The 27,800-nt window shown below is 39.2% G+C and overlaps 2 protein-coding genes across 2 annotated transcripts; one reads left to right on the top strand and one right to left on the bottom strand.

Moving 5' to 3' along the window:
• Positions 1-994: 994 nt before the first annotated feature.
• LOC130170016 (uncharacterized) lies at positions 995-15,647 on the bottom strand. Its single transcript, XM_056377098.1, has 19 exons — positions 15,534-15,647; positions 11,724-11,880; positions 11,418-11,569; positions 10,775-10,928; positions 10,299-10,491; positions 9,275-9,369; positions 9,010-9,196; positions 8,755-8,852; positions 8,494-8,647; positions 8,248-8,366; positions 8,001-8,168; positions 7,743-7,856; positions 7,388-7,440; positions 6,637-6,751; positions 4,502-5,678; positions 4,244-4,398; positions 3,864-3,933; positions 3,552-3,753; positions 995-2,981 (listed from the first exon to the last, which is right to left on the bottom strand). Exons 2-19 carry the CDS (start codon positions 11,866-11,868, stop codon positions 2,487-2,489), a joined length of 3,846 nt encoding a protein of 1,281 aa, XP_056233073.1. The 5' UTR covers positions 11,869-11,880; positions 15,534-15,647; the 3' UTR covers positions 995-2,486.
• A 5,803-nt stretch (positions 15,648-21,450) lies between these two features.
• On the top strand, positions 21,451-27,772 carry pmpca (peptidase, mitochondrial processing subunit alpha). The gene is made up of 13 exons (XM_056376493.1): positions 21,451-21,511; positions 22,719-22,921; positions 23,021-23,100; positions 23,366-23,448; positions 23,597-23,691; positions 23,797-23,897; positions 24,181-24,444; positions 24,644-24,736; positions 24,830-24,948; positions 25,046-25,136; positions 25,610-25,672; positions 25,769-25,913; positions 26,075-27,772. The coding sequence occupies exons 1-13, from the start codon at positions 21,465-21,467 to the stop codon at positions 26,242-26,244; spliced, it is 1,554 nt and encodes a 517-aa protein (XP_056232468.1). The 5' UTR covers positions 21,451-21,464; the 3' UTR covers positions 26,245-27,772.
• The last annotated feature ends 28 nt before the right edge of the window (positions 27,773-27,800 follow it).

Below are 27,800 nucleotides of genomic sequence, written 5' to 3'. Positions count from 1 at the left end.
TAGGACTTTGGGTTAATTTATTCATCCCATTCATTATGTTTTCCCAGCGCTGTCGGTCCTCATCTGACCAGCCCACCTGCCTCTCCCCTGTTGTCTGATTACCTTGTGACTACACACCTGCCTCTCATCTTCCCATTAACCCCTCAGTGTATCTGCTCACCTGTCCCTTCTCTCCAAAGTATTCCAGCCCTTTTCTCAGCCTGGCCGCCTGTTTTCTGCCCCAGCCTGTCCCTTGTTTGTGCTTGGATTTATTTGCTTCGCTGACCACCTACCTGTTGTCTAACCTGTTAATACCATATTACTTGAATAGTTTCCACTTTTTGCTCTTTTATACTCCCTCTCACTACATTTTAGAGGAAAATAATGTACTTCACTACATTTTGAGAGCTACACTTAATAGTTAGGTGACATTTGATGACTTAAAAATTAAATGTGATGCATTATTACTGATTAAACTAAAAAGCTCTAATTAGCTCCACCAACAAATCAGCAATATGTATTGATCATTGACAGGGTCCATTCTTCATAATGCATACTTTTGATACTACACTTTTTTGCTGATTATACTCCTGTGCTTTGATTTAAATTAAATTTTGAACGCAGGACTTTTGTTTGTAATTAAGTATTTTTTTGCATTCTATTGATACTTATTTTAAACAGCTAAATACATTTCCCTCATTGACATTTGCATAAACTTACACCTATAGGTGTTCAAAGAACACAATGAACTGAAAATATCTTTCAACTGCCAAAAGTAATAGCCTTTAAGAAATAGCCAGTTAAATAATTTGTGTCTGTTTGATGCCAGGGGAGAAATGTCTCATTCTGTTTTACATGAAATCACACATAGCAGAGCAGTTTCTATAGGTTCAATTATAAAGATGTGAAACACTAGTCTGTGTGAGTACCATGTGAACTGACCACTCAGTAGACACTGACACAGGCTCTGGAGTGATGAGGTCTGGGGCACATGGTTAAAGTTAGAGCTTTTTAATCAGGTGCAGCAACTAACATTTTTCTTTATCATAAAGCATGTATTCAGTAAATGAAAGCATGCTTTATTTTGAGAGTAAGGGTCACATGGCCATGTCTGAGGTACATACAAAAATGTCAACAAAGACTTTGGCTGTCTTGTCTAAATGTATCTTCCTTTGGTTTTAAAAAAAAAAAGATTTAACAGTCAAGTAGCTTGATATCAAGAGAACGAGCAGGTCAATGAACAAGTTCTGTCACAAAAATTGCAATATTTTCTGACAAAGTAATGTATCCTTGGCTGTTTCACTAAAGATGTCTCTACTGTACAACACATTTTTACTTGAACTAACCTATAACCAATTACATCATTTGAATCAGAGTGAAATGTGTCTCCTACGTAAATAATAATAAAATGAATACTACACGTGTACATTTTCTCTTTCATGTTCCATTAATAAAATAGAGAATTAAAACAATAAAAAGCAAGGCTATTCATTGTAAAACTGTAATTGTATTCAGAAGTAGCCAGTAAAACATGTAACATGACATGAGACATAAAATGCTGTACTAAATCTATGAAATACATATTAACAAAAAGATGTGGATGCTAATACAGAATGTAGGTGTTTTTTTTTTTTAAAGGAATAGTTCAACATATTGTTATTCGCTGTCCTGCCAAGCGTTAGATGAGAAGAGCAACACCACACCAAGATAAACTAAGCTAAGATAAGCTAACTGCCTACATACTGTGCATTAAGTTTTGCTATCGCTACATGGCAAACATTAACATTAACAGCAGTTTCCTTACATCTTCCTGAAAACTATAGCCATCAGTGAATTTATATGACGAGAGGGAAAGTTGGTTAGCATGCTAACTACAACTACAAGAAAAGAAGCTGCAGACAGCTCTTGGTGAGTAAAGGAATGAAGTTTGATACTAAACTCACAACATCTCTTCTAAACAGCTGTTAATGCTAATGTTGGTTATGTAGCAATAGGAAAACTTTCAAATAGCTCCTTTGGCAGCTGAAGCCACGAGGCAGTTAGCTTAGCTTAGGTTATTTTAGCTTACCTTAGCATAAAGGCTTGAAGCAGGGGGAAACAGCTAGCCTGTTTCAAAAATAAAATAAAATCATATTTTAAAAAGTTTAAAAATCGGCCCATAGCAGCACCTCTAAAGCTCAGTAATCATCATGTTGTATATCTTTCATTTAAGCTGCACACAAGCAAAGATGTTAAAACAAGTTTATGACAATTTCTTAGTGTCTTTTTTTTTCTTTTTTCTTCATTTTACTCAGAAATATGTCACATAACTAAAGTTAATTTGTCTTATAATCATTTATCTTTCATCAAGAAAACAAATATGCATACTTCCCAAGATGTTGAACTATTAATTTAATATAATTCCTCATGTTATATCAATATGTTTCTCATTGTGGGTACAGTGGTGAAGTCATAGTTGGAGTTGGTTGACATGAGGATGTCAAATGACTTGATGCCTTAAACTGTAGCTACTTACACTGATGACATCTGGCAGCTGATTGGTCATTCTCCCGACTGTTAACTAATGGAGGACTGAAGAGAGGCCCAGCCACTGAAGTGGAATTAGAGACTGAATTGATATGAGTGGTAGTGTCTACTGCCATCGAAGCAGTGGCCGCTGGGTAAAAATGGACATCCACAGCAACCGTAGTGAGACCCAAGGAGACGTGGTGAGACAGGAGCAAGGGTGGGTTGCCATGTGAGATGCTGAGGCTGTGGTGGATTGGTGCTACACATTGCTCAGCACATTGCAGGGTTAATGAGGAGTGCAGGCCCTCCTCACGTCTGGATGGTGGAGAGGGGGAAGGTGAACGGGAAGGTAAAGATGATGGAGGAGGCAAGGCATCCTGACATGGGCTGTGGTTGTCTTCTCTGTTACTGGTCCAGTCCTCAGAGCATTGCAGCTGGATGCTGGGCTGGGACAAAGTGAAGCCCTTCTCCTCCTCCTCCAGAGAGGGATCAATCTGAAATAGAAGCGAAGGGTGGCACTAGAGGACATGTTGCTGCCAAGTTGTTATGTAAAACGAGTGCTCCTGCGATTTAGCATTTCACTTCTACTACATTGTTGGACTCACAATAGATAGTTAAAACAAAAAAGTATCAGCTATCAGCCTGGGTTAGTTTTATGCATGTTACATACTTATGGTAACATGTTAGCATGTTTTAGTAGCATGAACTTTGATCAACAAGGTCACCAAAGATTTAAAATCTAGAGAATCCACATATAGTTGAGATATAGTCAGAATTACATTTAGTTTGGCAGTTTTCCAATATATTTCCACAGCCAAGATTACTGTTTATGTATTGTATGTACTTTTTTTAAAAATAAGTTAAAGTTGTTATCTGCTGACACAATGTTTGTGTTTATTATTTCACAGAAAGTAGGGAAAACAATTGTACCATTATTCTCTGCTACCACAGTGCTAACTTGTCAGCTCAATCTGTTCATGCCAAGAGGACTGAAAGTCCTCCCAAAAATATCCCTGAGTGAATTTTCCACATTCTCACATTTATGTTTTTCTATGATATCAAACCTTTGTGTCAAGAATGGGTTCAGGATAAGTTTCTACGGTGACCGAGTGGTTGTTCAGAGAGGGTGGTGTCTCCTCTTGAAGATCCTCAAATGTGGGCTCCATCTGCACCGTGACCAGGCTGGGTCCTGGAGGTCGGGCTCGGGTGTCTGACGTGTTGGGGCTCTGCTCAATCACTGCCACACAATCATCGTCTTCAAAAGCTCTGTGCAAGACACACAACACTCTGGTTTCATGTGCAATTTACCAAGAGGCAAAAAGATCAATTGTGAGGCCTTATTGCTTTCAATTTCTATTGTCTAATGGCGTATTCACCTGTTTTCATATGTACGTCCTGCAGCTCGTCGCTCAGTGTGTCGTATGGGTACGCCCAGATTCCTCTGAGCTGTGAAGGACATGTCATTTGGCTTTAAAAGAATAGTTTGACATTTAAATATACTTCATTTCTAGTGAGAGTTATATGAGATTATCTTCGCAGAGCAGAAAGCCTAGAAACACAGGAAACAGTAAGCCGATCTTTTTTTGTTTAAACATATATTAAACACTAAGTTTAAAATGAGATTTTGCCATTTATGGGGGTGTGAATAAGTAGATTTCTCAAAATGTCAAACTATACCTTTAATTTTTTAGACATTTAACATACTCAGAATTTAATATAGGTGTGCTGTCATTTGGAGCAGCTAGGGTTTTCCGACCTGCTCGACTAGTTGGTGCAGGTTCGTTCTTCTGGACCACTGAATAGAAGGTAACAGTGATGAAGATGAAAGCCAAAGATACACCCACTCCCACCACGATGGGGATGTCATGTTTCTCCAGCACGGGCAGCCATGATGGAGACTGCTGTGTCACCCTGAAGTGTACATGACAAACAGAAGTGTCACTTTTGCTGTGCTGTACAACCTTTGTAGTAGCATGAAATACCAATTGTTCCATCTTCTTTTTATTTGACCTACCTGGGATCATTACTGGTCATAGGTGATTGGGAAGTGTTCCTCTTCAGCCACTCTGTAAGCTCAGTGTCGTTGGCTGATTTAGCTGACTGAGCGGGGTCACCTTGCTGAGTAACATTTAGTTGTACCTGATCGGACATGTTTACCTGATGGACAATGGGATTCTCAGGGTCCGATGTTGACAGATCAGAGGTCTGATCATGAAGATGGACGGTTGAGACTGAAGGCTGTGGATGCTGTGTTGGAGATGACTGAGGGTGGGTTTGGGGAAGTGTAGTGATGGCTGAAGTTGGTTTAGTTACTGAAGGCTGACTGTGAACTTGGGATGGCTGAGGCGTGGTGATTGAAGAAGGTGGAGGTTGTGTGGGAGGCAGATGTTGCTGGATCGTTGATAGCTCAAGGTGGAACTTGGGTAAAAAACTTAAAGTAGAGGTTTGTTGGGGATGAGTTTGAGGTATTTGTGAGGGGGTTGGAGAAGGCTGCTGATGTAGAGGGTTTGTTTGAGAAGTCTGGGCTGAGGTGGACTCATGGTAGGATGGGTAAAGTTGACTTTTTGTAACCAGTTGGGGTGACTGGGTTTGAGATTGGTGCAACTGGGTGACTGAATCAGAGTGACTTGTCGTAGTTTGGGTTACAAGACTCTGTGTTGGAGTCGGCGAATACGAATCCGACTTGACAAAGCCAAACAGTCCACCCACTGGAAGCTTTGACGGTGGTTGGGTCACGGGCCTCTCAGCGAGGAGCTCTGTGGTTTGACTAGCTAGAGACACAGCACGGATGTTAGAGTCCTGAGAATCACCGGCTTGATGCTGAAATTGTGTATGTGATGATGTTAATGTCAAATGGGATTGACGTTCAGAGACCTGATACTGAAAGGTTGTACCCAAAACTTCACTGGTGACTACCGATGTCTGGCTGTGTGTTATTGCTGGTTCACTATGTGAAATTAAAAGCGTAGCACTGGTCACTGGCAGTTGTGGAGGCGGAGGTGGGGGCAACATAGGAGGTTGCATCTGTGTGATTAACGGCTGGTTTGGATTGGTTGTTGGCTGAATCAGGTGGTGGTGTGAAAAACGGCCGAGTGACCGCGGTGACACCTTCAGCTCAGCCACTGCTCCCCTTGAAAATGTAGAATATGTGGCAGCTCCATTTGTTGTAGCATCACAGTTTGATGAGAAACCTGAAATAGTGAGAAGAAAAAAAAATCAAGGAAATCCCTTATTTTCTTTGATTTCAATGTGATTTGTTTTTTAATGGGAAAAGTTTTTTTCTTACATCTTGGGTTTTATTTTCATTGCTCCAACCACTGATTCTATTAACAAACTTCGCATTTAACATTGAAAAATGTGTACACAGAAAACCCATTCCCAGTGTCATGATAGTTTATATATATTTATATATAGACATTTTCAGTATTATAAAGCAACTAGCAGCAAAAATGCTTTGTAGAAGTGAATTTGTATGCTGCACTCATCCTTGCATTTTGTCCGCTCTTGATTATCAGCTTGCTAGCTAACATGACACATATTCCAGTGAGAAATGGAGGCTAGCAGTGATGCTAACACAGGCTACAGCAACCCATAGAGGCAGTGAGCTGTGTGTGTCCCAAACCATCAACAGGCAGCATGTCTTAAAATTATATTCTAATATCTGCTGCACAAGATCACAGAAACCATTATTCTGGATATTATATTTGTAACATAAGTGCATATGAAAATCCTGCCACATCCTCAAAATATACTAGACACTAGTTACTGTAAATGGCAGATGTGTTACACTTCAGTGTATACAGTTTAAGCTCTATTGATAAAGAAACTGTGTCAATACAGGATTTAATATGTTTTTTTATTTAATATATTCTCTGAAAACTTGACATTGTAACAACGTGATGTGTGACGCTAATGGCCAATTCTGCACTCTGAGCTAATTGGTTTCTTTCTTAAGATAATGAACATTTTCAACCCATTACTATTGTAGTCCATCCAAACAACTCCTTATGTTAATGTCCTCATAAGTTGTCAGTCATCTAGTTTTGATAGTCTGTCTTTTCATTATTTTATCTATCATAGCAATTACCTGGGGAGTTGAAAGTTACCATAACCTATAGAACTGATGGTTGGAGTTTTAAAAGTACATACATGTGGCTTCCTTATGCTGTGCCTGTACGTGTAGATGATGTCTTGTCTTAAGGTATTGATCACCCATAGAGTCTCTGGATTGGGAAACTGGCAGTTCTTTGCTAGTGTTGATGCGCTAGAAAATATGAAAACAGAGATTCTTAGTTTCAGGACAGACAACGTTTGAAAAAGAGGTAAAAATGAACTAAGCCACTAAACCAGTCATAAGCAGGTTAAAGGCCAGAAATATCAGAGCTGTGACAATAGAAAGTCACTACAAATAAAGTTGTCTAGAGCATGCACAATCAAGAATAACTCATAGCTTCTGGACTGAGACCACACATGAAAACCAGATATAGAGTCCACACACTGTTTTGGGAGCAAACCAATGTCACCCAGTGGTGGAAGAAGTATTAGATTAGATTTACTTAAGTAAAAGTACCAATATCACGGTTTCCAAATACATCATAAATCCTGCATTTAAAGTCCTATTTAGTCGTAAGATGTACTTAAAGGATCAACGTAAAAGTTGTTCTTCCTCTGTGACTGATATATTATTATATATGACATTATTAAGTTGTTAATTCTGATGCATCAATGTGCAAGAAGCAGCTTACTGTTGTAGCGGCTCAAGATCTAGTTTTACCTACTTTAAGGGGCCTCCTTAAACTAAGTTCTGCCGCACAAATATACAAATGTACTGAGTAACTTTCCACCACTGGTGTCACCACACAAGCCATAGCAGAGATTTTCACAACATCATTTTACTCACAGCAGACAAAACCAGCCTTGTCTGCTTGCCTCTATCAGCTGGATGATCTTCAGCTTTAGGACAGAGGACAGCATGAAAGAGAATCAGCAAGAAAAAGACACTCGTGCAAATGAGGTCAAGGAAGCATCTTGCACATTGCAGTGTGTGACCTGTATGCAGATTGTTATCAAATAAAAATCCAGGATTTTTTGACAAACGTTGACTCAGTTCACTGGGGTCGTCTTTAAGGGTAGTCTTTTGTGCAGTGTGCTACAGGCAGCCTCACTTTTAGGCTTTTTCTTAAATCTTAAGAACAACAACAGCTAAATATGAAAAAAAGAAATGACAGTAAAACAGTGAGTTGATGTCAGAGTACCTGTGACAGTGAGGACGGTACGTCTCTGATGTCGTCCTGCTCGGTTCTCAGCAGTACAGTAATACTCTCCTCTGTCAGACAACTGCACACTCGAAATATGCAGAGCTCCATCTTCTACACAGCAGTAAAACCAGGCAGACATTAGCGATGGGCTCACATCGAGCTTAGGTATACTTAGACTGAGGTTTTTAATTTTTTTCCAGGGACTGGTGTTTGCTGGTGAAAATAATTCCCAGTGGCTCCAGTCCTGATACTCACCATCAACGTGCCTGTCTGCAGTGAGACTGACGGGGGACTGTGTCTCCCCTCTGTCTCGGCTCCAGGTATATGTGATGGGCAGAATCCCTACAGCCTTGCAGGGCAGGACTGCTGAAGCCCCGATCCTGCAGCTCACCTGACCTACGAAGGTCAGTATGATGGGGCTCACTGGAAGGAGACAAAGGAATATCAACTCATATTCTTCATTTGAGGAATTAGGAATTGGTATCTTGGTGTGAAAAGTTACCGGCGACTCTCAGCATTGCGGTGCTGCGGCTTTGGCCCAGTGTGTTTGAGGCCTCACACACATACACTCCTTCATCGTAGTTCCTGGCTGACTGGATGTAGAGCGTGGCGTTTCTCAGTCTGCAGAAAGATGTGAAAAGTCATACGCTATAAAGGAAGCTGTCATAATACCTCATGAGGTTTCGTTAATATTATGACATTACATACAACATACTTACATTCCCCCTACTGCAACACGTTAACTTACCCCAAAGCAATCTTGCCTCCAGTCTGCTTGGAGTGGCCTCTTTTGATCCAGCTGATGGAGGGTAAAGGGTGACCTGACACCTGACACTCAAGCACCACCCGAGCACCCATAGGCACCGTCAGCAGCTGAGGCCACACTTTCAGTGATGGAGGTGCTGCCAGGGAGGGAAAAGAGTAAGAGGCGTTTACAGTGGCCATCAGAAAGCAGCACTTTGGATGATGAGTGGCACGATAAACCAGAACTTCTATCGTAGTGTCATACCCAGCACAGTTAGTGAAGCTCGTCTGGAGGTGAGAAATCTTTGAAGGTAGATATTGGAGGCCCTGCAGAAGTAGCTCCCACCGTCAAACTCTTGGATACTGCAGAAAGGACAAATTTCAACAAAACTTGAACATATTTGGTTTGCAGCTTGTAGTGGACAAAAACTCACACTTGTGACATAAACATGCCTGCATACACACGGGCATATCCTAAAATACAAATATAATGCTCACTGCATAAAACACACACACACACCTGTCAAAGAAGAGGTCTCCACTCGGCAGTACTGTGACATGAGTGGTGGGGATGAGGAGCTGGCTGTCTTTGAACCAGGAGACCTGGGCTGCTGGTCTGCTGTATGGAGGTCTGCAGGTGACTGTAACGTTCTCGCCTCTCCTCACTGTCAGGTTTATGGGCTGCTGCACAAAACTCCAGTCCATCTCTGGAAACACAACATGTGTGTTGCTATGCTATGCCATGTAACGTAATGATATTTCTGGCAGATGTTGGCATACAGTACCAGCTGGAAGTAGGAAGGCTGGTCGGGACTTTATTGTCTCTTTCTGGTTTGATGCTTCACAGTGATATGAGCCCTCGTCATCCTTGGTTACATTCCTGAGGAGCAGAGACAGAAATTATTAAATCATTATAAAAGCACTTCTAATGAATCAAAACTCCAGGCAGTGTGAATCACAACTTCCATCACAACTAAAATCAAGGCTCAGTACTGGTGAAGTGATGGGCTTGATTTGGATAAGAGTTACAGATTGACATATTTCTAAACACACTTGTTTGGTGAAAGTGAAATTTAATATAGACCATACTGCCTCTGTTCATTTTTGGCTATGTAGATTCATTTTTATATAAATGTGGTGATGTGTCTGTACATATAAGAAGCCCAAAGTCTACAGAGGCAGCACTGTTGTTAAAATGTCCAATAAAACATGCAGTTTTTATGTATTATTATTATAAACTTCAGATAAACTGGCAGAAACAAATACAAGCCTATATTTTAGCTCTGAGACCAAATTTTATCTTCCATAAGGAATTTTAACACATTTCAAAATGCCATGGATGGCAGAGCCACATATCAAAGTTTTAGCCGAGATGTTCTCATCGGGAGGAGAGTTGGACTTCAAGCTGCTGAAATTTTACTTTACTTTTACTTTCTCCCCTGAAAAACTCAAAACGTAAGTTGGGTACAAGCTTGACAGGCAGGTAAAAGTATCTGTACCGAGCCCATCACTCCGCCCTTGTGTGCTGGAGCACTTCCGGCAGTTCTAGCAGTTCTTGTTGTATGTATTTTCACCATTTCTATGTGTTTTAGTATTTGTTGCGCTTCTGGATTTGGAGCATGTTTCCATTAGTGTTTGTGTTCTCACTCTTATATGTGCTTCGTCCTTAGGGCCAGTGTAGCAAATCATAAACACTGACTATTGATAGATCTTTTTTACAGTGCATACTTCTCGGTTCATCATTACAAATTGGCAAAAAAAACGAAACAAAAAAACCCCAATAAAGAATTAATATTCCTCTTGTCCCACCTGAATGTGAGCAGCTGTCCATTGTTCTGCAGGCTGAACAAGGCCGAGCAGTTTGTCAGGAGGCAGCCGTTTTTGAACCAGTGCACCATGGGAACAGGGAAGCCACGAACAGCACAGTGCATGGAGACCTCTGTTCCCATAGCAACAGTGATGTTGTCAGGGCCCTGGATGATCTGCAGCCGTCTGGGAACCCCTGCAAGACAGAAGGACACTCAGAGTGCCAACACTGTCACTGTAGTAACCCCACTGCAAAAAAAGTATGTGAATAAGTCATTTAATGTAGCTCTGGGTCTTGAAACAAGAAAGAAAATCAATCTGATAATTTCTCTTGCTTCCAACTACTGTATTTTCTAATTTTTCTGATGAAAATAATAATCGTTAGTTGCAGCTGTATATCGGTGTTTATTTATTCAACCTGTTAGATAAATCGGATGTAAAGGAGAAAAGAAAGAGGTGTAGGAATGAAATAAACTCACCCTGCACTGTTAGTTTAGCTGGTTTGCTCCTCTTGCTGATGTTCAGTAAAGGATTGTGTGTGACACAAATGTATATCCCGTCATCCTCTAATGTTACGTTGAAAAGATGCAGAGTACCTGAAGTTTTATTCTGGTGACCACCTCCATACTCTCCCTGAACCAGAAAACACAGTTCATGACGTAATTAGTACTTGATTACACTGTCAACTGCGGGCTGTATTTTAAAGTGTTACTGTTTTTTAAAGGTTTTGTGTCTCTTTGGGATAGTTTTGCTATTTGTCTTTATTTTATTTTTTTTTTTAAATCTGAACTCTGTAACAGTCTGTCAGTCAAGAAATATTAAGTCACTTCATACAAAGGCTTTGGCCCAGGGGCCTGAGGAGGTCAGGGTGGTTGCTAATCCACACATTAGTCTACGTCATGTTAATTTAAGTCCTGACAAAAATGTCAAATCATGGACAGGTGCAAACAATTATTTATTTGTTTTTCTGTCATTCTTTGACAGGTGCGACCATGAAAATGTTTGAAATTGCATTTGATGTGGTATAAAAAAAGTTCTTGAAACGTCATAAATCTAATTTGGTGAACACTGCAGAAACCCTGTAGAGAGCAGATCAAGTCTGTTAAGTGAATTAGTGTTTACCTGAATCCGTCGACCCCTTGTGACCACCTTTCTATCTTTGAGCCAGCTGATGCTCGCAGGAGGTGAACTTTCCCCGGACACACACTGGAAGAAAACTCCCTCTCCTTCCCTGACTGTTTGGTCCTGGGGACTGAAGAAAACATCCTCCAAACCTGGAACACAGTTTAAATAAGAAATAGACATTTGAGACAACATATATATTTCATTGGGTATATCTACTGTATATACAGAAAGGTACTTAGAGAAACTAGAGATGGATTCATCTAGAGGCTGGACTAACTCACAGTAAGAGGCACATGGACTCACCCAGTTGGGATGAGACTGCCAAGGATGACAGGATGAGTAAGCAGAGGCGGGACGTCATCTGTGGGAGCATCCAGATGGAGATACCGACGTGCATCCTACTGCAGAGCTCCCTGGGAGGCATTAGGAAACCACCATACAGCTTCATCCATGGTGTCAGCTGGGAGAGTGTGCCCACATAAAAGACAGGCAGAGTTTAAACAGGAAATGTCAACTTCAGCTGTTATTTCACTTTACTTACTGTCATGAGCAGCGACGCAGACTGCTTCCTTTCTGACAGCTCTTCAGTGTGTCTTATCAGCAAATTAACAAGTTTAGAAATGACATGACATGTTTTTGAAAAAAATCTAAATCTAAAACAAATAAAACACACTGCATGGAGAGAGACCACCAGTGGTTAAGTGGAAATATCTTTTTGTAATTTGGGTGAATTGATTCTTTACAGTCTCCAGCTGCAGCGGTTTGATCGGTTCATACACCATCATATACTAAAGTGTCAGCGTGTTTAAAACTGTTCTGGACTCTGCTCTGTCGGACGAACTGTGGCTCAGCTCATTTGCATGACTCCTGTTTCCAGCATGTGGTTAAGAACAATTTTGTAATCTAATAATAACTTAGATACCCAAATATTAATCAGGATTCAAAACAAATAACATACATATTACAACACACATATTAATAACAACCAGTTAACAATCAGTAACTAATAGTGACATATACATTTAAAAATAGTAGATTACAACAGTTCACATCCATATAATATCACAGTTTGTTTAAATAACCCGGCAGAGAAAAACAACACCACTAACACTAACACTAACTGTGTGCTGGGTCAAGTTAATCCATTATTGTGCTGGTGCTGTACATCATTTACCCAAATTTTAACTCAGTGCCCAGTGACTTTAAGTGTGGAGCATGATGGGAAAAGATGGGAAAATGTTTCACAGATATTCTTCAATGACATGACTTCATCTTTGGTCTCTCTCACAAGCACTGGCTGCACCATTACCACATCCTATACCACAGCTGTCATTTCTACACACCAACACTGAACCTGCCGTTTGCATAGATTCACTTTTGATCAGTTTCCAGCAAATGTATTCAGCAGATGAATTTAACATTATTCTCTCTGTGTCTCTCTTGCTCTTAATGCCCTCCCCTCCCTTTTCCTTTTGCTTCATTCCTATTTTGGTTGTGAGTCTGTGGCACCGCAGCGAGCTCAGCTTTGTCCTCTTTAGTCCCTTGAATGGGCCCAGCCACTTTATAGAGCTCGCACTGTGACCCTCCACTCAATGAAAGTGACATGAAAAGAGGCTGCGGAGCTTTGTACTGTGAAGATCAGTTAGTGGACCCTGCAAGGACAGCTACCCGTCTGATCATATAGGCTTTCATGATCCTCAATATGGCCATATAAGGCCTGATCCTTTATTGTTTAGATGTGCTACACATTTTTGCTTATTCATCGCTGAATTTGCACAAGTAAATATTAGGGGATGTTGAAGAAAAACATGCCAGAGACATAGATTTGATCCCAAGAGATTTATAATTAAAGGGTATAAACTGAATGTGCAGTGATGAAAAGACCTGTGTGTTTTGCAGGAATGTGAACATCACACAGAGAACGGAGAGAAACCTAAAGAAAAGTTTTCTATCAGATTTATCAGTTTAGCAGATTTTTAGGAAAAACTACACTATGAAAACAAGACTGGACATTAGTCAGCGCATGTTACAAATCAGCAAAAGAAAATGCTTGTGTGTTTCCATCCACTACTGTTATGTGATTATTAGGAGTTGGGGCACACTGAGATAAACAACAGGTGGTGCTAATACTCCAGTCCATCCCGTACTCCGGTGCATTAAATAACTGCAGAAGAAGAGGGTGCAACAACATGGTGTAATGGACTGAAGTAAAGAACATGATGTTTTTCTATGTCGTCATTTGAGGAATGTTTTAGTCTTAATGGGCCACGTGTCAGTCACTATTTCAAATTTGTTCCGCTGTCTGACGCTATGACGTCATGAATATGCTAATTGACACATTTAGCACATTTAGCAGCATTTCCCGCAGGCGTTAGCTACTTTCCATTCAAAGTAATTGTCTACGGCGGCGCCACAACAATTTACAGCTACATCCTAAATTTCGCACACTGAGCACATACAGCCCAGACTTAGACTAGATTTGGACTTTTTTCAAATTTCCACTCCAGCACTTAAATTGGACAAACAAGCAGGAGGATGTAAATAAAGTAATTATGTGTCACGCTAAACTAAAATGTTATATTTTTGTTTTATAAAAAATACTTAGATACAGTTTGCTGTTACAATTTTCCAATTTTTTTCAAAATATCAGAGTAAACAACATAAAATGTGATTTGTTCTCATCTACCCATGAATTAGATTAGATTCATATCATTGATTCAGATTACTTGCACTACCCAAAATACCATCATGTTGTCAATACATCATCTTTTTAAAAAAATGTTTTTATATAATTGTCACTGTGGCCCGACTCATATGAGCGGTATACTTTGAAAAGACAAAAGTGATCAAAAAATTGAAAGAGAAAATGCATGAATAGATAGAAATAGTGAAAACAATCTCCCACAAGTAATGACATACTAAACAAACAAACAAACAAAAACCCCTTGATTTAAAACATTAGTAGATTAGTCATCACTGTTGAACTAAATGCATCAGTGAATTGCTTGATTGGCTCAGTGGGGCTAGTGGCTGGTTGTACTAACATAATGCTAAGAGCCCGGGGGTGTGTATTTGTTTGACTCACAACAGATCATTTACACTGTTTAGCATGTCATTAATTTGTTTTTAGCCCACACACTTTCTCTCAATGCGGATTGTCAAAAGCTTAATATTCAGTGTTTTGTTTTTTTTTTTACTTAGTGTCTAAATTAAATAAAACAATGAGTGGACATACTGAGTTTCAATCATCAACAACATTTATCTTTACATGGGACAAAACTTAATGCTCAGCATTAAATACCTCCAAATGTTGTTGTAGTCAAGGTGGAAATTATGCCAAATAATGTGAAATGTTCCTGTTCAGTCAACGTAAGTCTCTGGCAGTGACCAAGATCTACTATAGCTCCAGTGAACAAGCTGAATATCACTTCAGATCAAGAGGCCAGTAATCTGGAGTTATAGTTTATGTTTGTGCGTGATTAAAGGATTGAACATGAAAGTTAGTGAATTGCAACCAGCTGAAATTCTTCCAATGAATTCTTTAAAAGCAGCAATATTTTGGTTATTTATACTGTTATTTGTTCATACAACAAAAGCTAGAATTTGAATTGGTAGGTCTTTTATTGCCTCTTTACTTAATCTGGTAATTATTTGTCTTTTAGCTGACTTGAACAACATTTGGAAAGAGTGCACTTTCTGATGTTTTGCAGTCTCTCCATCTCCCCTCATCATCCTGATGAACATCCACACTAATATTACTAAGCTCAGGACCAAAAAATAATTTAGCACTGTTAACTGTTTTCATGCATTCAACAGATACACACGAGATGTAGAGAAATACAAATTGAGTGCCTATCCAGTTTCTATTTAGTGGATGCTGTATGGTGCGACTGATTTGAATTTGCATATGATTGAAAATGGAAAATATCAACAGCTTAAAAAAAAACACAGCACACTACACCTCAAAGTGTCCCAATGAAAAGGTCTGAAAAAGCCACTTGGATTTACAGAGCTACATACAAGACAAAACGGATGCAAGTTCTCTAAGATACTCGCAATGCAAAGAATCTATATCCATTTCATTAAAAGATCACTGAGAGTATTGATACTTACTCTACTCGGGTCCAAGGAGGGTTTCTGGTTCGGTTCATCAGCCCATTAGTCTTCAGTCCGTTTCTGTCTGTCTGTAGTCTGAACAGATCCTCTGTTCTCCTGATGCATTTGCAGAGACCAGCTGGGAGAGAACAACAAGCAACAGCCGGTCCCATGTACTGGACACCCCACCCCACCCCACCCGACCTGACCACCACCACTTCACACACACACACACACACACACACACACACACACACACACACACACACACGTGCGCACTGTGCATTCTCATTCAAAGCTAACAGCTGTAATGAAGCACAAAACCCTTAATTGTGTAGCCATTATTTAGACTGTATACAGAAGCAAATACGAGCCACACACTACACTCTCCACACAAACACAAAACAATAAATTCAGATGTGAAGCCAAGTGTCCACTGATTGTAGTGACTGAAGAAGCATGACATTAGAAAATGTGAAGCCATAAAACTTTCAAGGGCTTTATATCACTGGAAGGCAAATGGTGTTTCTGTATTGCCCTACAATCTGCTGCAGGGAAACTGCCAAAATTCAGACAATTGAGAAATCGGATTATAGAAATTGTGGATATTGTTTAATATGGAGGGGATATTTCCCATGGCACAATCTGAGTTTATCACAGTACACCACAAATGATTATTTAATGGGTCACTAGTGGCCTGGCACGTAATTATGTCAGATTAAACTATATATTCAAGTCATATTGCTGCTAACCTTTTCAGAGTGTATTTTTTCAAAATAATGAACACACAGAAATATGTTTTGTTCAGATCTCATTTATGACATTTTTTATTCTTTAACATTTCTTAGTGTCAACTGATAAAGGAAAAAAAATGAACAGAAAATAAAAACAAGCCTGTGTGAATAAAAACTGAACAAATTAAATCAGTGGTGAGGTTAAGACACTGTGAAACAGTACATCACACTAAAGGCTGCTGAGCGATGGGTCTGTCTTACATTGATCCTTAAACTATTCGACTTCTTTCTTCTGAAGTAACATCAGTCAGTCTTTCTCAGATATACATTTAATTAACCCCTCACTCTTGTGCTTGTGGGTCAGTCTCAAACTACTTCCCACATTATGAGCGCAATACTGCAGAAGCTAACATCACAGTGACACTGAATAAAGATTGTTTGTGACTGAAGCACTGCCATGTCAGCACACAGTGATCTACACCTTCAGCAGATTGAACTGTGTCCTGTTAAATGTAGGTTAATGAGGGGTGATAACGACCATCACAGCAACAGTCAATCAATGTAGAGCATTTGAGGACAAGCATTTAGCATCTAGTGTCTCTTCAGCATCTGTAAAGAATGTCTATCCTAACAGGTCATTAAACATTGTATGAAACATTATCATCATTTTCATGAAGTAAGTGAAGAAATTGCCACGAGGCGAGATCATTTGCTTGTATTAAAAAGGCTGACTGTAAAGAAAATACAGCTGTAAGAAGACAAGGTCCAAGGAGCTCATCGACAGTTTAAACACAAAATTTCACATACTTTTGTAAAGAGGATCATGGTTGCTAATGAATCCTTAAGACTTTGATGATCCCCTGACTTTACCACTAGTGCCACCTTGAGGTTTCATGTAAAATATCTCTAATACTATTGGATGGATTGAAATTAGGTACAGACATTCATGTTTCCCTCAGGATGAACTGTCGTAACCTTGGTGATCCCTTAACCTTTCAACTAGCACCTGCAAATACAAATGATATTCCCATCAACCTTAGTTTGTTGGTAACTACTGTAAATCTGAGACACTAAACAAATTATACACATTATACCTTCAAGATATTAGCATGCTTGTATTGTCATTGTGAGCATGTTAGCATTCAGCTAAAAGCACCACCGTACCTAAAGGCAACCTCACAGAGCCACTGGCTGTAGATTCTTGATCTTGGTTCAACCATAAACTGACCTCTTTGCATGTTAAAAGGGGAGAACAGTACGCAAACGTACACAGCCGTCCATGCAGTGGCTACTGTCTCCCTTACTCATGTGCATGGCTGTGGCTTACATACTGTACTGTAGACTTGCCACATGTCTACTGGGGCCAGATGAAGTCCTTGCAAATGTAAATTGGCAATCCATTCAGCATAATCAAATGGAAATTAAAGTACAAATGCACCGATTTATAATCTATGCAGGAAGGGTCATTTTAATTAAGCAGACAAAGACTGGTTTAGCAGGCGTAATGTAACATTGTTGGATTCAGGACAACATCAAACACACAAATCCACCAAAGGACGTGTAGCATCCCAGTTCTCTCAAACAATCTGTGTGAGACCACGGTGCAGTGTAGATACTGAAAGGGGTTTCTTTGTGGTAAAGACCCACTGACTTTTATCACTGGTGACAAATGGTACAGTATAGAATTATCTGTCATATATCAAAATATATCAATTATTTTATGTCTTATTCCCCATTTGCTCTTGTAACTTTCTGTATGTAATTTTATTTTCTTTATATATATTTATCCTTTCTTTTTCTTCCTTTACAGATTTTATTTTTCACACCAGTCTTTAAGCAAAAGTTTATCAGCATGTCCATTGCATTTGACTACAAATATTAATTATGTATTTTCACTTTAATCATGAAAATGTTTTTCCATGACAAAGATAATACTGCTAAAAACCATTTAAATGATTGTGACAGAAAATACTGTGGATGCAAGGGCGTAAGTTTGGTCTCAACTTTGGTAGGGACGCAACAACCCCGCCTCTCCTCCAAAACAAAGAGGACTTTTTAATGCTGTCAACCAAATGGTTTATTTACATATAAGATCTGAAGTTACATTCAGAAATGTATTGACATTTAAATAAAACTATGTAGTATCAGATCAAAGACTTAAACTTTAGGAAATTCTCGTCTGATTTACAATAACTTACAAGTTAATTTCAAAATAGGTGGACTATGGTTACGTTAAATGTAATTTAGTAATTTACATTTAATGCATAATAGTGTATATTTCACGCTATCATTTTAAAACCTCACCTAAAACCCTGCAGATGCACCTGTTTCCTCATCAGCCTGCTCTACTTCTCCTGGCTGCTTGCTAGCATTAGCAGCTAGCTTGCATGAATTTAACGATTTCATAAGAACGCTAAATAACAGGTGGGGGATAGCTAGCATTAGCATTTTCTTTTCTTTATTGGTGACAAACGGACAGACAGAAGGTGACACAGAAGACATTTTAACCATGAAGCACAATAGACAAAATGTATATAAAGTGACATTTTGTTTGTGATTATTTATAATAATAATGACAATAATAGCAAAATAATAATTGTGAAAATAACAATGATTGTAATGTAATTGTCACTGTTGAAGGACAGCCACATTTAAACATTTCTATCATTTTTGTTGTTGATTAAAGCCAACAGAGAAAGTCTTGATTAATTACAAATTCAGGAAAAACTTCAATGTGTTGTGTGATTTCTATACTGTGAGTGCTGCTGCTGTTAAAATTCATACCAGACATGCTCCATAAAAACCATCAACAAAGCAAAGCTTCATAAAAAACTTTATTTCACATTAAAACTGCATTCATTTCAACAATTTACACCACTGGAGAGGTGTACAAAAGAATGTAATAAATGGATGAATTAAATAATGTGTGCAATTTAGAATCAACTAACTGACAAATTAAAAATAAAAGTTTGCATAATAAAGAGAGGTGGTTAAATCTTACTTAGTAGCAAGTATAAATTATAGTAGAAATGTAAAAATAATACTTCATAGCTAAGTGAGGATAGTGCAACAGTCTGACAGGTTGACTGTAAGTTACTGCAGCCGTCCTTAAGTGATGGAGGTAAGGTGCAAAAAGTCCAGGAGCACTTTGAACCCATCATTTTTTTTAAATCCTGGCTATGTACCTGCTTCTGAATCAAGGTACGATAATAATTACAATGGTGTCCTAACACTGCAGTCACAGGAACTAGCCTATATTATCTAGGTGAATTTTTTATAAGCTGGATGTTGTTGGTCTTTTGGAGCTGAGTCATGACAGCAGTGTGAGAATCAGAAGAGGTGAGAGGAGGAGGAGGAAGCTCGGGGTGATGAAGCTGGGGCGGGCAGCACCATGGAGCTCAGTTAAACAGAAGGCCTGCTGCAACATTTGATGAGTCTCAGTACTAATGCCTGGAAAACATACAACTGTAGTTGAGACATAACCATCTATGTATGTCTTTTTTTATGATGTTAAACCTCATTTTGAGACCTTACCATGCTGGGACCACTCCCTCCAGGCGTGCAGGTATTCAGTGTCATGTTCCCTCCCAGAAACTGTGTCAAAATGTGAAATATATAGCTGTGAACTTCCACTCTGAAGCTCAGTGGTGGAAGTAGTATTCAGATCCTTTACTTAAGTAAAAATAATAATACCACACTTCAAAAATACTCCATTACAAGTAAAAGTTAGACGGAACAATCAGGAAAATAAAAGTATTAAAACAAAAAGCACTCAATGCAGAGAAATGGCCTGCGTCACTGTTACTTTATTATGTAATTATGTCATTGGATTTATTACTATTGCATTCATGTATAAGCAGCATTTTACTTTTGTAGTTTGTTGAGGTGGAGCTAATTTTAGCACAACTAATTATAATTTTCATCATGGATTAATATGAGGATTATTTTCTATCTTAAATTACCAATTTTTTTGTTGTTAAAAATTCTGAAATGCACATTGCAGTTACTCAGAGCTCATTCTCACAATGCTTGCATTGTTTAGTCCAACCAAGAGTCCAAACCTCAAATGTATTATAAATAAATTATCAAAATGATTGAAATGGAAAACAGGAAATCTTCTTCTTGGCATGGAAATTAAATTAACCTGTAAAGTAACTTGTACTTGAAGCTGTAAAATAAATGAATAAAAAGTACATTTTCCTCTGCAATGTAGTGGAGTAGAAGTGACAAGAAAATATCTTTTTATCTTTATGTCAGTCATTAAGTGCTATGTTCCACCTCTGCTGAAGATTCCTTCATTTATAATCCATAACAAGATAACTGCTCTTACTTTTGGAGTGCTCTGTCAGCAGGTGTTTTAAATCTCTGAGAGCCCGTGTGAGGTTCTCCAGTCTGTGCTGCAGGTGGAGGTTTTCTTCTTTCAGAGTGTGGATGGTGTCCTGGAGCTCATAGGCTGAGCTGCAGTGCAAGAACAGAGAAATCAACCAAAACACTGCTGTAACCTGCATGATAGAGAACATTGTAGCAGCAACTGAAGATGTATGAGTGGATGAGGATTCACACAGTTCATCAAATCATCTGCTGCTGCTGCTGCTGCTGGTCACAGTCCAGTCAAATCTCCACGATGTTTCAAACTCAAGTGAAACTGTTAATGTTATTCAAGTGCTAGTTCTACCTCTGTGTCAAAATTGATTCAGTAATGGGAAGCTAAATGGAAGCTAAAAATGCTCTTGGCCCGCTGACAACTCTAAAGGATCAATTGTTCTGTTTTATTTTCCCAGAGCCCAAATTAGAGAGATGCAGATAAATTGGTTTGGAGTTAATACATCTTCGTCCCTGAAAGTGAGTACACTATTTGCTCCAGATTCATGAGCAAGTTGTACAACTTACTATACAACTATATATCACAAAGCACGTACTGCATGATTGGGCTGGGTCCTGGGCCCTTTGCTGCATGTTGTCCCCACTGCCTGCCACTGTCTCCCCGCCTTTCCTGTCTCTATTTATTATCTCTTTCAATAAATAAATAATTAACTAAATAAATGAATAAATACATTTTTGAAAAGGCAAAAATCTAAGAACAACAACAAAAAAAAACAAACAAAAAAACATTGATCTTTCTTTTACCCTTCAGCAAAAAATTCAGTCTGCGGCGGAAGTGCTTGACACGCTTTCATCTTCTTCCGGGTTGATTTCCGGTCACAGAGGATCGAAGATGGCGACTCACATGTCGAGGTGTAGAACCTGGAGTCGTGTTCAGAGGTAATAACATGTTTAAAATAAACGTTCTAAAACTGTCGCCAGATTCGACTTAGACACAGAAACACAATACTATCAGTATATTCGATGTCTTCCGTCACAAGGCTCTACGTCATCAGCATATGAGATTAGCTCAGTCAGTTAGCGCGATGCTAACAGCCTGGGCTAATGTTGCTTCACGAGTTAATATATTAAAAAAAGTAGAAAAACACCAGTCGCTTTGACGATAGGAGTGTTTTACATAGTTGGATAGCAGTAGAGATGAAGAAGGTATATTTTTGAGTACTTCTGATTTACTGAGCTTTGTCAGACATTTGCTAAGCTTTGATAGCTAGCTTATTGTGTATAGTTTAAATGTCATAAAGAGTTAAGTTTAAAGTTATTTAATTTTGTGTCTACTGAGCAGCGGCTTTATCTAGTCGGCAGATTAAAGTTGGTGACTTACAGTAGAGTAAATTTTGTGTCTCACAGACTTAAAGACAACAGTCAGTAATAGTAGATGCAAAACATCCAATACAAATACCCATTTAAACACAAGTACACGCGAGTGTCTCTTGTCACAAAAAGAAATAAAAAATTACCAGAAAAGAAAGAACAATCAATTTATAAGTTACTGACCTAAAAAAGTTTTTTGGCAGAGTAAATAATGATTATCCATGGACTACAGGGCTACAATGTATCAATAGAAATTATTTAAGGTGCAACATTAATACAATTAGCGTGCAGCTCCTCACTAAGTTTAAGTTCTTTAAATATTCTAGATTTGTTGTGCAAAATTTTACACACATTTACTCAAAGTTCAGCCTGACATATTTTGTAAAATAAAGTTGCCTACAGAGCATGAGTTTGTAATGACTGATGCAATGACTGGTAATCACTGACATGCTACTGCTTGTTGGTGTGTGTGTGTGTGTGTGTGTGTGTGTGTGTGTGTGTGTGTGTGTGTGTGTGTGTGTGTTGAGTGGGGGGGTGACTGTGGCAACTCAACTTAACAATTTCTTTAGGAAACTATTGTATACTTTGTGGTATAGCTACTTTTGCTCAAGTTGAGAATTCAACATATTGACATATTTTCTTAAAAAATGATTTGATTGATTATCAAAATAGCTGTTGATTATTTTTCTGTCAATCAACTAATCGTGGTAACTCTATACTGTTTCTACAACTGCGGAGAGGATTTTGAAGAGGCATTGCTTTGTTCTTCTCTAAGGTTTGGGATCGCAGCTTACAGAAAGTACAGCAGTGGCGGCAGATACCCAAATATCTCCCTCTCCGCACCGCTGCCTGGGATCCCCAAGCCAGTGTTTGCATCTGTGGATGGTCAGGAAAAATATGAGACCAAGATCACTACTCTAGAAAATGGCCTCAAAGTTGCTTCCCAAAACAAGTTCGGTCAATTCTGCACCGTTGGAAGTAAGATGAAGGAGTGAAATGGAAATTACATGGTATCAACTTTTGTTCAGGATCAAACTGAAGTGGGTAAAATGTGGATGTTTTCTTTCTTTTTCTTAGTTTTAGTAAACTCTGGCTCCCGATATGAAGCAAAATACCCAAGTGGAATAGCTCATTTCGTAGAGAAACTTGCCTTTTCTGTAAGTACTTCTGCTTTTGAGACTTGACAGGTTTTTGTCGGCTCACTCATTCACACACTATTACATTGTCCAGTCCAAACTGATTATTAATGCTGACAGTCAAATTAACTGGAAAGACTAGGCTTTCAAAGTTCTCAGTAAATCTCTTGGTGCATTGGAGGTGCTGCAAAACATAACAGAAAAGGAAACAGCACGAAATTAAAGGTGGTTATCTTACGTTGTCAACTGATGTTGATAATGATCAGTGTTGTTTTTATCTTTCAAGTCCACAGCTCAATACGGGAGTAAAGATGAAATCCTGCTTACGCTGGAAAAGCACGGAGGGATATGTGACTGCCAAACATCAAGGTATAAGGTCTTTCTGAATCTGAATCTTTAAGCACGATGTCTGTCTCTGTGTTATAAAATTTTACATTTGTGTATTTCTACCTTTTCAATAGAAATGTGTCCTTTCCTGTGTATTGAGTAATACAGCTTCTTTCATTTTACTGTGCAGGGATACCACCATGTATGCAGTGTCTGCTGAAGTGAAGGGTCTGGACACAGTGGTTAGTCTTCTCTCTGACGCTGTACTACAGCCTCGCCTGCTCGGTATGTCAAGTCATTTTACTTGAAATGACAGATCAGTCCTTGAGAACTGTGCGAGGTGTCTCCACCGGTGTCATGGTAAAGCGAAATATGTTGGTTCACATGCAGAGGACGAGATCGAGATGACCAAAATGGTGGTGCGCTTTGAGTTAGAAGACCTAAACATGAGGCCGGACCCTGAGCCTTTACTCACCGAGATGATCCACGCTGTGAGTTACACATCGCTGGTTTTTAAAGTGACACTATCGATGTGTTTTAGCTTCCAGAAAGTCATTGATTTATATGTTTGCTGCAGCTTTTTTTCTGAATTGTAGCATGTCAAAAATTCTTCTACTTTTGAGAATTTACCACACGTTTTATTTAAATCTGAACCTGTAGATTAAATATTAATTGATATTATATCTGCCCTATTTTAGGTGTCAGATAGTGGTGAAATTATTAGAGTAGTGGATTCATTGATAATAAAGTCACAACTTCATGGTCTGCTTCCAGGCTGCATATCGAGGCAACACGGTGGGACTGCCTCGCTTTTGTCCTGCAGATAACGTGGATAAGATCGACAGGAAAGTGCTTCACAGCTACCTGCGTAACTACTACTGTCCTGAGCGGATGGTGCTGGCTGGAGTGGGCATCGAGCACGAGCAGCTGGTTGAATGTGCCAGGAAATACCTGCTGGGTGTGAAGCCAGTGTGGGGAACGAGCACCGTGGCCAACGTGGACCAGTCTGTAGCACAGTACACTGGTGGCATTGTCAAGGTGATTCACTGGTTTCGTTGTTTACAAGTTTTCTGTATTATTGGCCACTTTTCTTTTTAACACAGCATTGACAAGTTGTTTAGTCACACATCCACTAGAAATGTGGAGCTGTGGAGTTATTGAGCAAAATTAACATTGTTTTTAGACTTGTCTTTCTTAGGAGGCATGATTATAACTTTTTTCATTTTAAATCTGTTAGATGGAGAAGGATATGTCAGATGTGAGCCTTGGCCCCACCCCGATCCCAGAGCTCACCCACATCATGATCGGTCTGGAGAGCTGCTCCTTCCTGGTGGGTGTTTTCTGATGCCTGGCTCCATTCAGGTGTGTGATACCTGTTAGCAACAAGCTCTCAAATTTAAAAAAATTTGTTTTCCCTTTACAGGAGGACGACTTCATCCCGTTCGCAGTGCTCAACATGATGATGGGTGGAGGAGGCTCCTTCTCTGCAGGAGGGCCCGGGAAAGGCATGTTCACCCGCCTGTACCTGAACGTGCTCAACAGGTGAGCGCCTCGAGTTTCACTAATAAGTTTGACTAATACAGCTCTAGCAACCGGTTTTATTACTTGTCATTGATTTTACTTTCCTTGTCTGTGTTAGGCATCATTGGATGTACAACGCCACTTCCTACCATCACAGCTATGAGGACAGCGGTCTGCTGTGTATCCATGCCAGTGCAGACCCCAGACAGGTTGGTACAGGCCCAGGACAGCAGCAGGGTCTTTAAAGTCTTAAAAAGCAAAGAATTTAGTTCCTAAAAAAAAAGGTTTGCTGCTAGCTATGGTAGCCCAGAAATGATTATGTACTACTGGCAAGCTCTGAAAAAATGTGATATACTGTAATAATATATAATTCCAGGCTAAATTGTGCAGACTTTGGCTGGAATAACTGTGAAACAGCTTTTATATTTACCTTGCAGAATATCATGTTGCACCTTTGCATCCAAATAAAGATTTTTAGCCGATCACAGTTTCACAGGAAGGAAAGGAGGAAGATTCAATTTTGTTGAATGTCCATCTAAAACTGAAATTTTGCATTATTGGTATTAATTGTAATTTGTAGCTTCAGTTACATTGTTTCTTCTTCATTTGAATGTGGTGTATTTGTGAAAAGTATTGTTAATGCAGTTTATGAGGTCTTACCATTATATACATTCATCTCCAGGTGCGGGAAATGGTGGAAATAATAACCAGAGAGTTCATTCAAATGGCTGGAAATGCTGGAGAGGTAACGATCACTGCAGGGAAACTTCTCCACAGCTTTTGTAATATTGATTATTCTTACATGAAAAGTAAACATTTTATTTTTTCCCTCTATATCCAGATGGAGTTAGAGAGGGCCAAGACTCAGCTGAAGTCGATGTTGATGATGAACCTTGAGTCACGGCCGGTTATTTTTGAGGATGTTGGTCGCCAGGTTCTCTCCACAGGAAAGAGAAAGCTGCCGCATGAACTGTGTGATCTAATATGTGAGTACTGAACAAAATGTAGTGGTGGTTCTTAGTCATTCATTTAAACTCGTGACAGAATGGCCTTAAAGTGTCATAGAATTTACAAAAAGAATAGTAGAAATAGTCTCATTTCACCCTGCTAATTTGTTTCTTTTGACTTGTCATAAAATAATTTCCAGGCAATGTGACAGCCAGTGATATTAAAAGAGTGACCACTAAGATGCTGCGCAGTAAGCCCGCAGTAGCAGCTCTGGGAGACCTGACGGAGCTGCCCTCATATGAACACATCCAGGCCGCCCTGTCCAGCAAGGACGGACGTCTGCCCCGCATGTACCGTCTCTTCCGATAGACCCCACCCCCATCGTCCCCAATCGCCATTCAGCCAGTCTGAACCGGCAAACATCACTGTAAATAAACTGGACTGGAAGATTACACTAGTGTTCCCTCCCAACACAGAACTTGGCACAACTCACTCAGGGAGGGGGCTAATCCCCGGGCTCTCAACTGAAACTCTGAGACTGGGGATTTTAAAGAAAATTTACATTTTACTCTTAAGTAGTCGACATATGGTTGGAGTATATGTATTTATTGTTTGTGGGCAAGAAGCCATACGTCATTATTTTACTGATGGTTTGCAGGAGTTTGGTTTTAAAGGGACAGTTCACCCCAAAGCCAAAATTTAAAGTGTCAGTTTCCCATTTAAAAAAACCTCAGTAACAACCTGTTATGTTTTTACACTGTGAAATGATCTGCAAACTATTTCTGCACAGAGGCAAGAGAAGGAGGTGGCTAACATCTCCCACAGTGTCAACGTCTATACTTCTTCTTGAGCCGTTACGTTCCTCACTTTTCAGACCATCAGCTCTTTAAAATTCACAGAGCTCCACCTCAGACCTTTCTCCAGAGAAAATATATAAACAGCACTTAATGATCTCTCTTCAGAGGCACATGGGACACAACACACAGCAAAAGTTAACTTAATAATTAATAATGCTGCTGCTCGAAATTTTTGGATCATTGTTGCCAACTTTACAACTGTAGTCAGACTGAAATCGTGTTTTCTGTCACCGTTGTCTCAGATGCCCTGTAGAGAGACTGAAATCTAAAGTAAAACCTGTTTCTTTTTATAATTGTTTTTGGTTGTCGGTGCCCGTGTAAATTTCAAATCAACTTAAGGGGATAAATTAAAAGCATAGTTTGACATTTGGTAAATGATTCACTTTCTGGCGCACAGTTAGATGAGATGTGGAAGGGCGGATCAATCCAGTGTTGATACTCCTGATACAAAGTCTTGTTTTGAGTATTAGTACTAGGGTCAATAAGTTCAGAGAATTAACATTATGAATACTGTCTTGTGTTTTAACATGCACATGATTAAGTACTTAACAGAATAGCAAAGAAATGCCTCATGTTTGGGAAATTAAATACATATTCAGAGGTGCATTGCAATTATGATGTATTCTCTGCCTTACATGATAGTACATGAGCTGCTTTTAACAATAAAAGCATCTCAGTATTTATATCATGATCCTGGCCCTGGTATTGCTTGGTATCGCACTGAAACTGACAGAGTTGGTCTCGATGTTCTTGTCTAGCTTCCCACCAGAAAGCAAATAAATACATATCAAAATGTTTAACTATTACTTTCTGAGTCTCTTCTGCCTCATCTTTGCAAAGTTAGAGGTTTACAATTGCCAGGTAAAACATTAAAAATAAAAACATTATATTGATCTGCATCCAAAAACACCAAAGTGTATTTTACCATTATCTCAGTGGCTTCTGACTACAGTTATGTTATATGTGACCTCTGTTAACATCTGTGCACCAACTGGTAAATAAATGTTATTACTTCCATCAATAAAATTATATATTTTAAATGTCTTGCGTTGCAGTGTAATGTACAAC

This window comes from Seriola aureovittata, chromosome 5 (genome assembly GCF_021018895.1).
Source record: "Seriola aureovittata isolate HTS-2021-v1 ecotype China chromosome 5, ASM2101889v1, whole genome shotgun sequence".
NCBI classification, from domain to species: domain Eukaryota; kingdom Metazoa; phylum Chordata; class Actinopteri; order Carangiformes; family Carangidae; genus Seriola; species Seriola aureovittata.
Note: the sequence above shows the minus strand (reverse complement) of the source record. Positions and strands in the feature narration are given on the sequence as shown.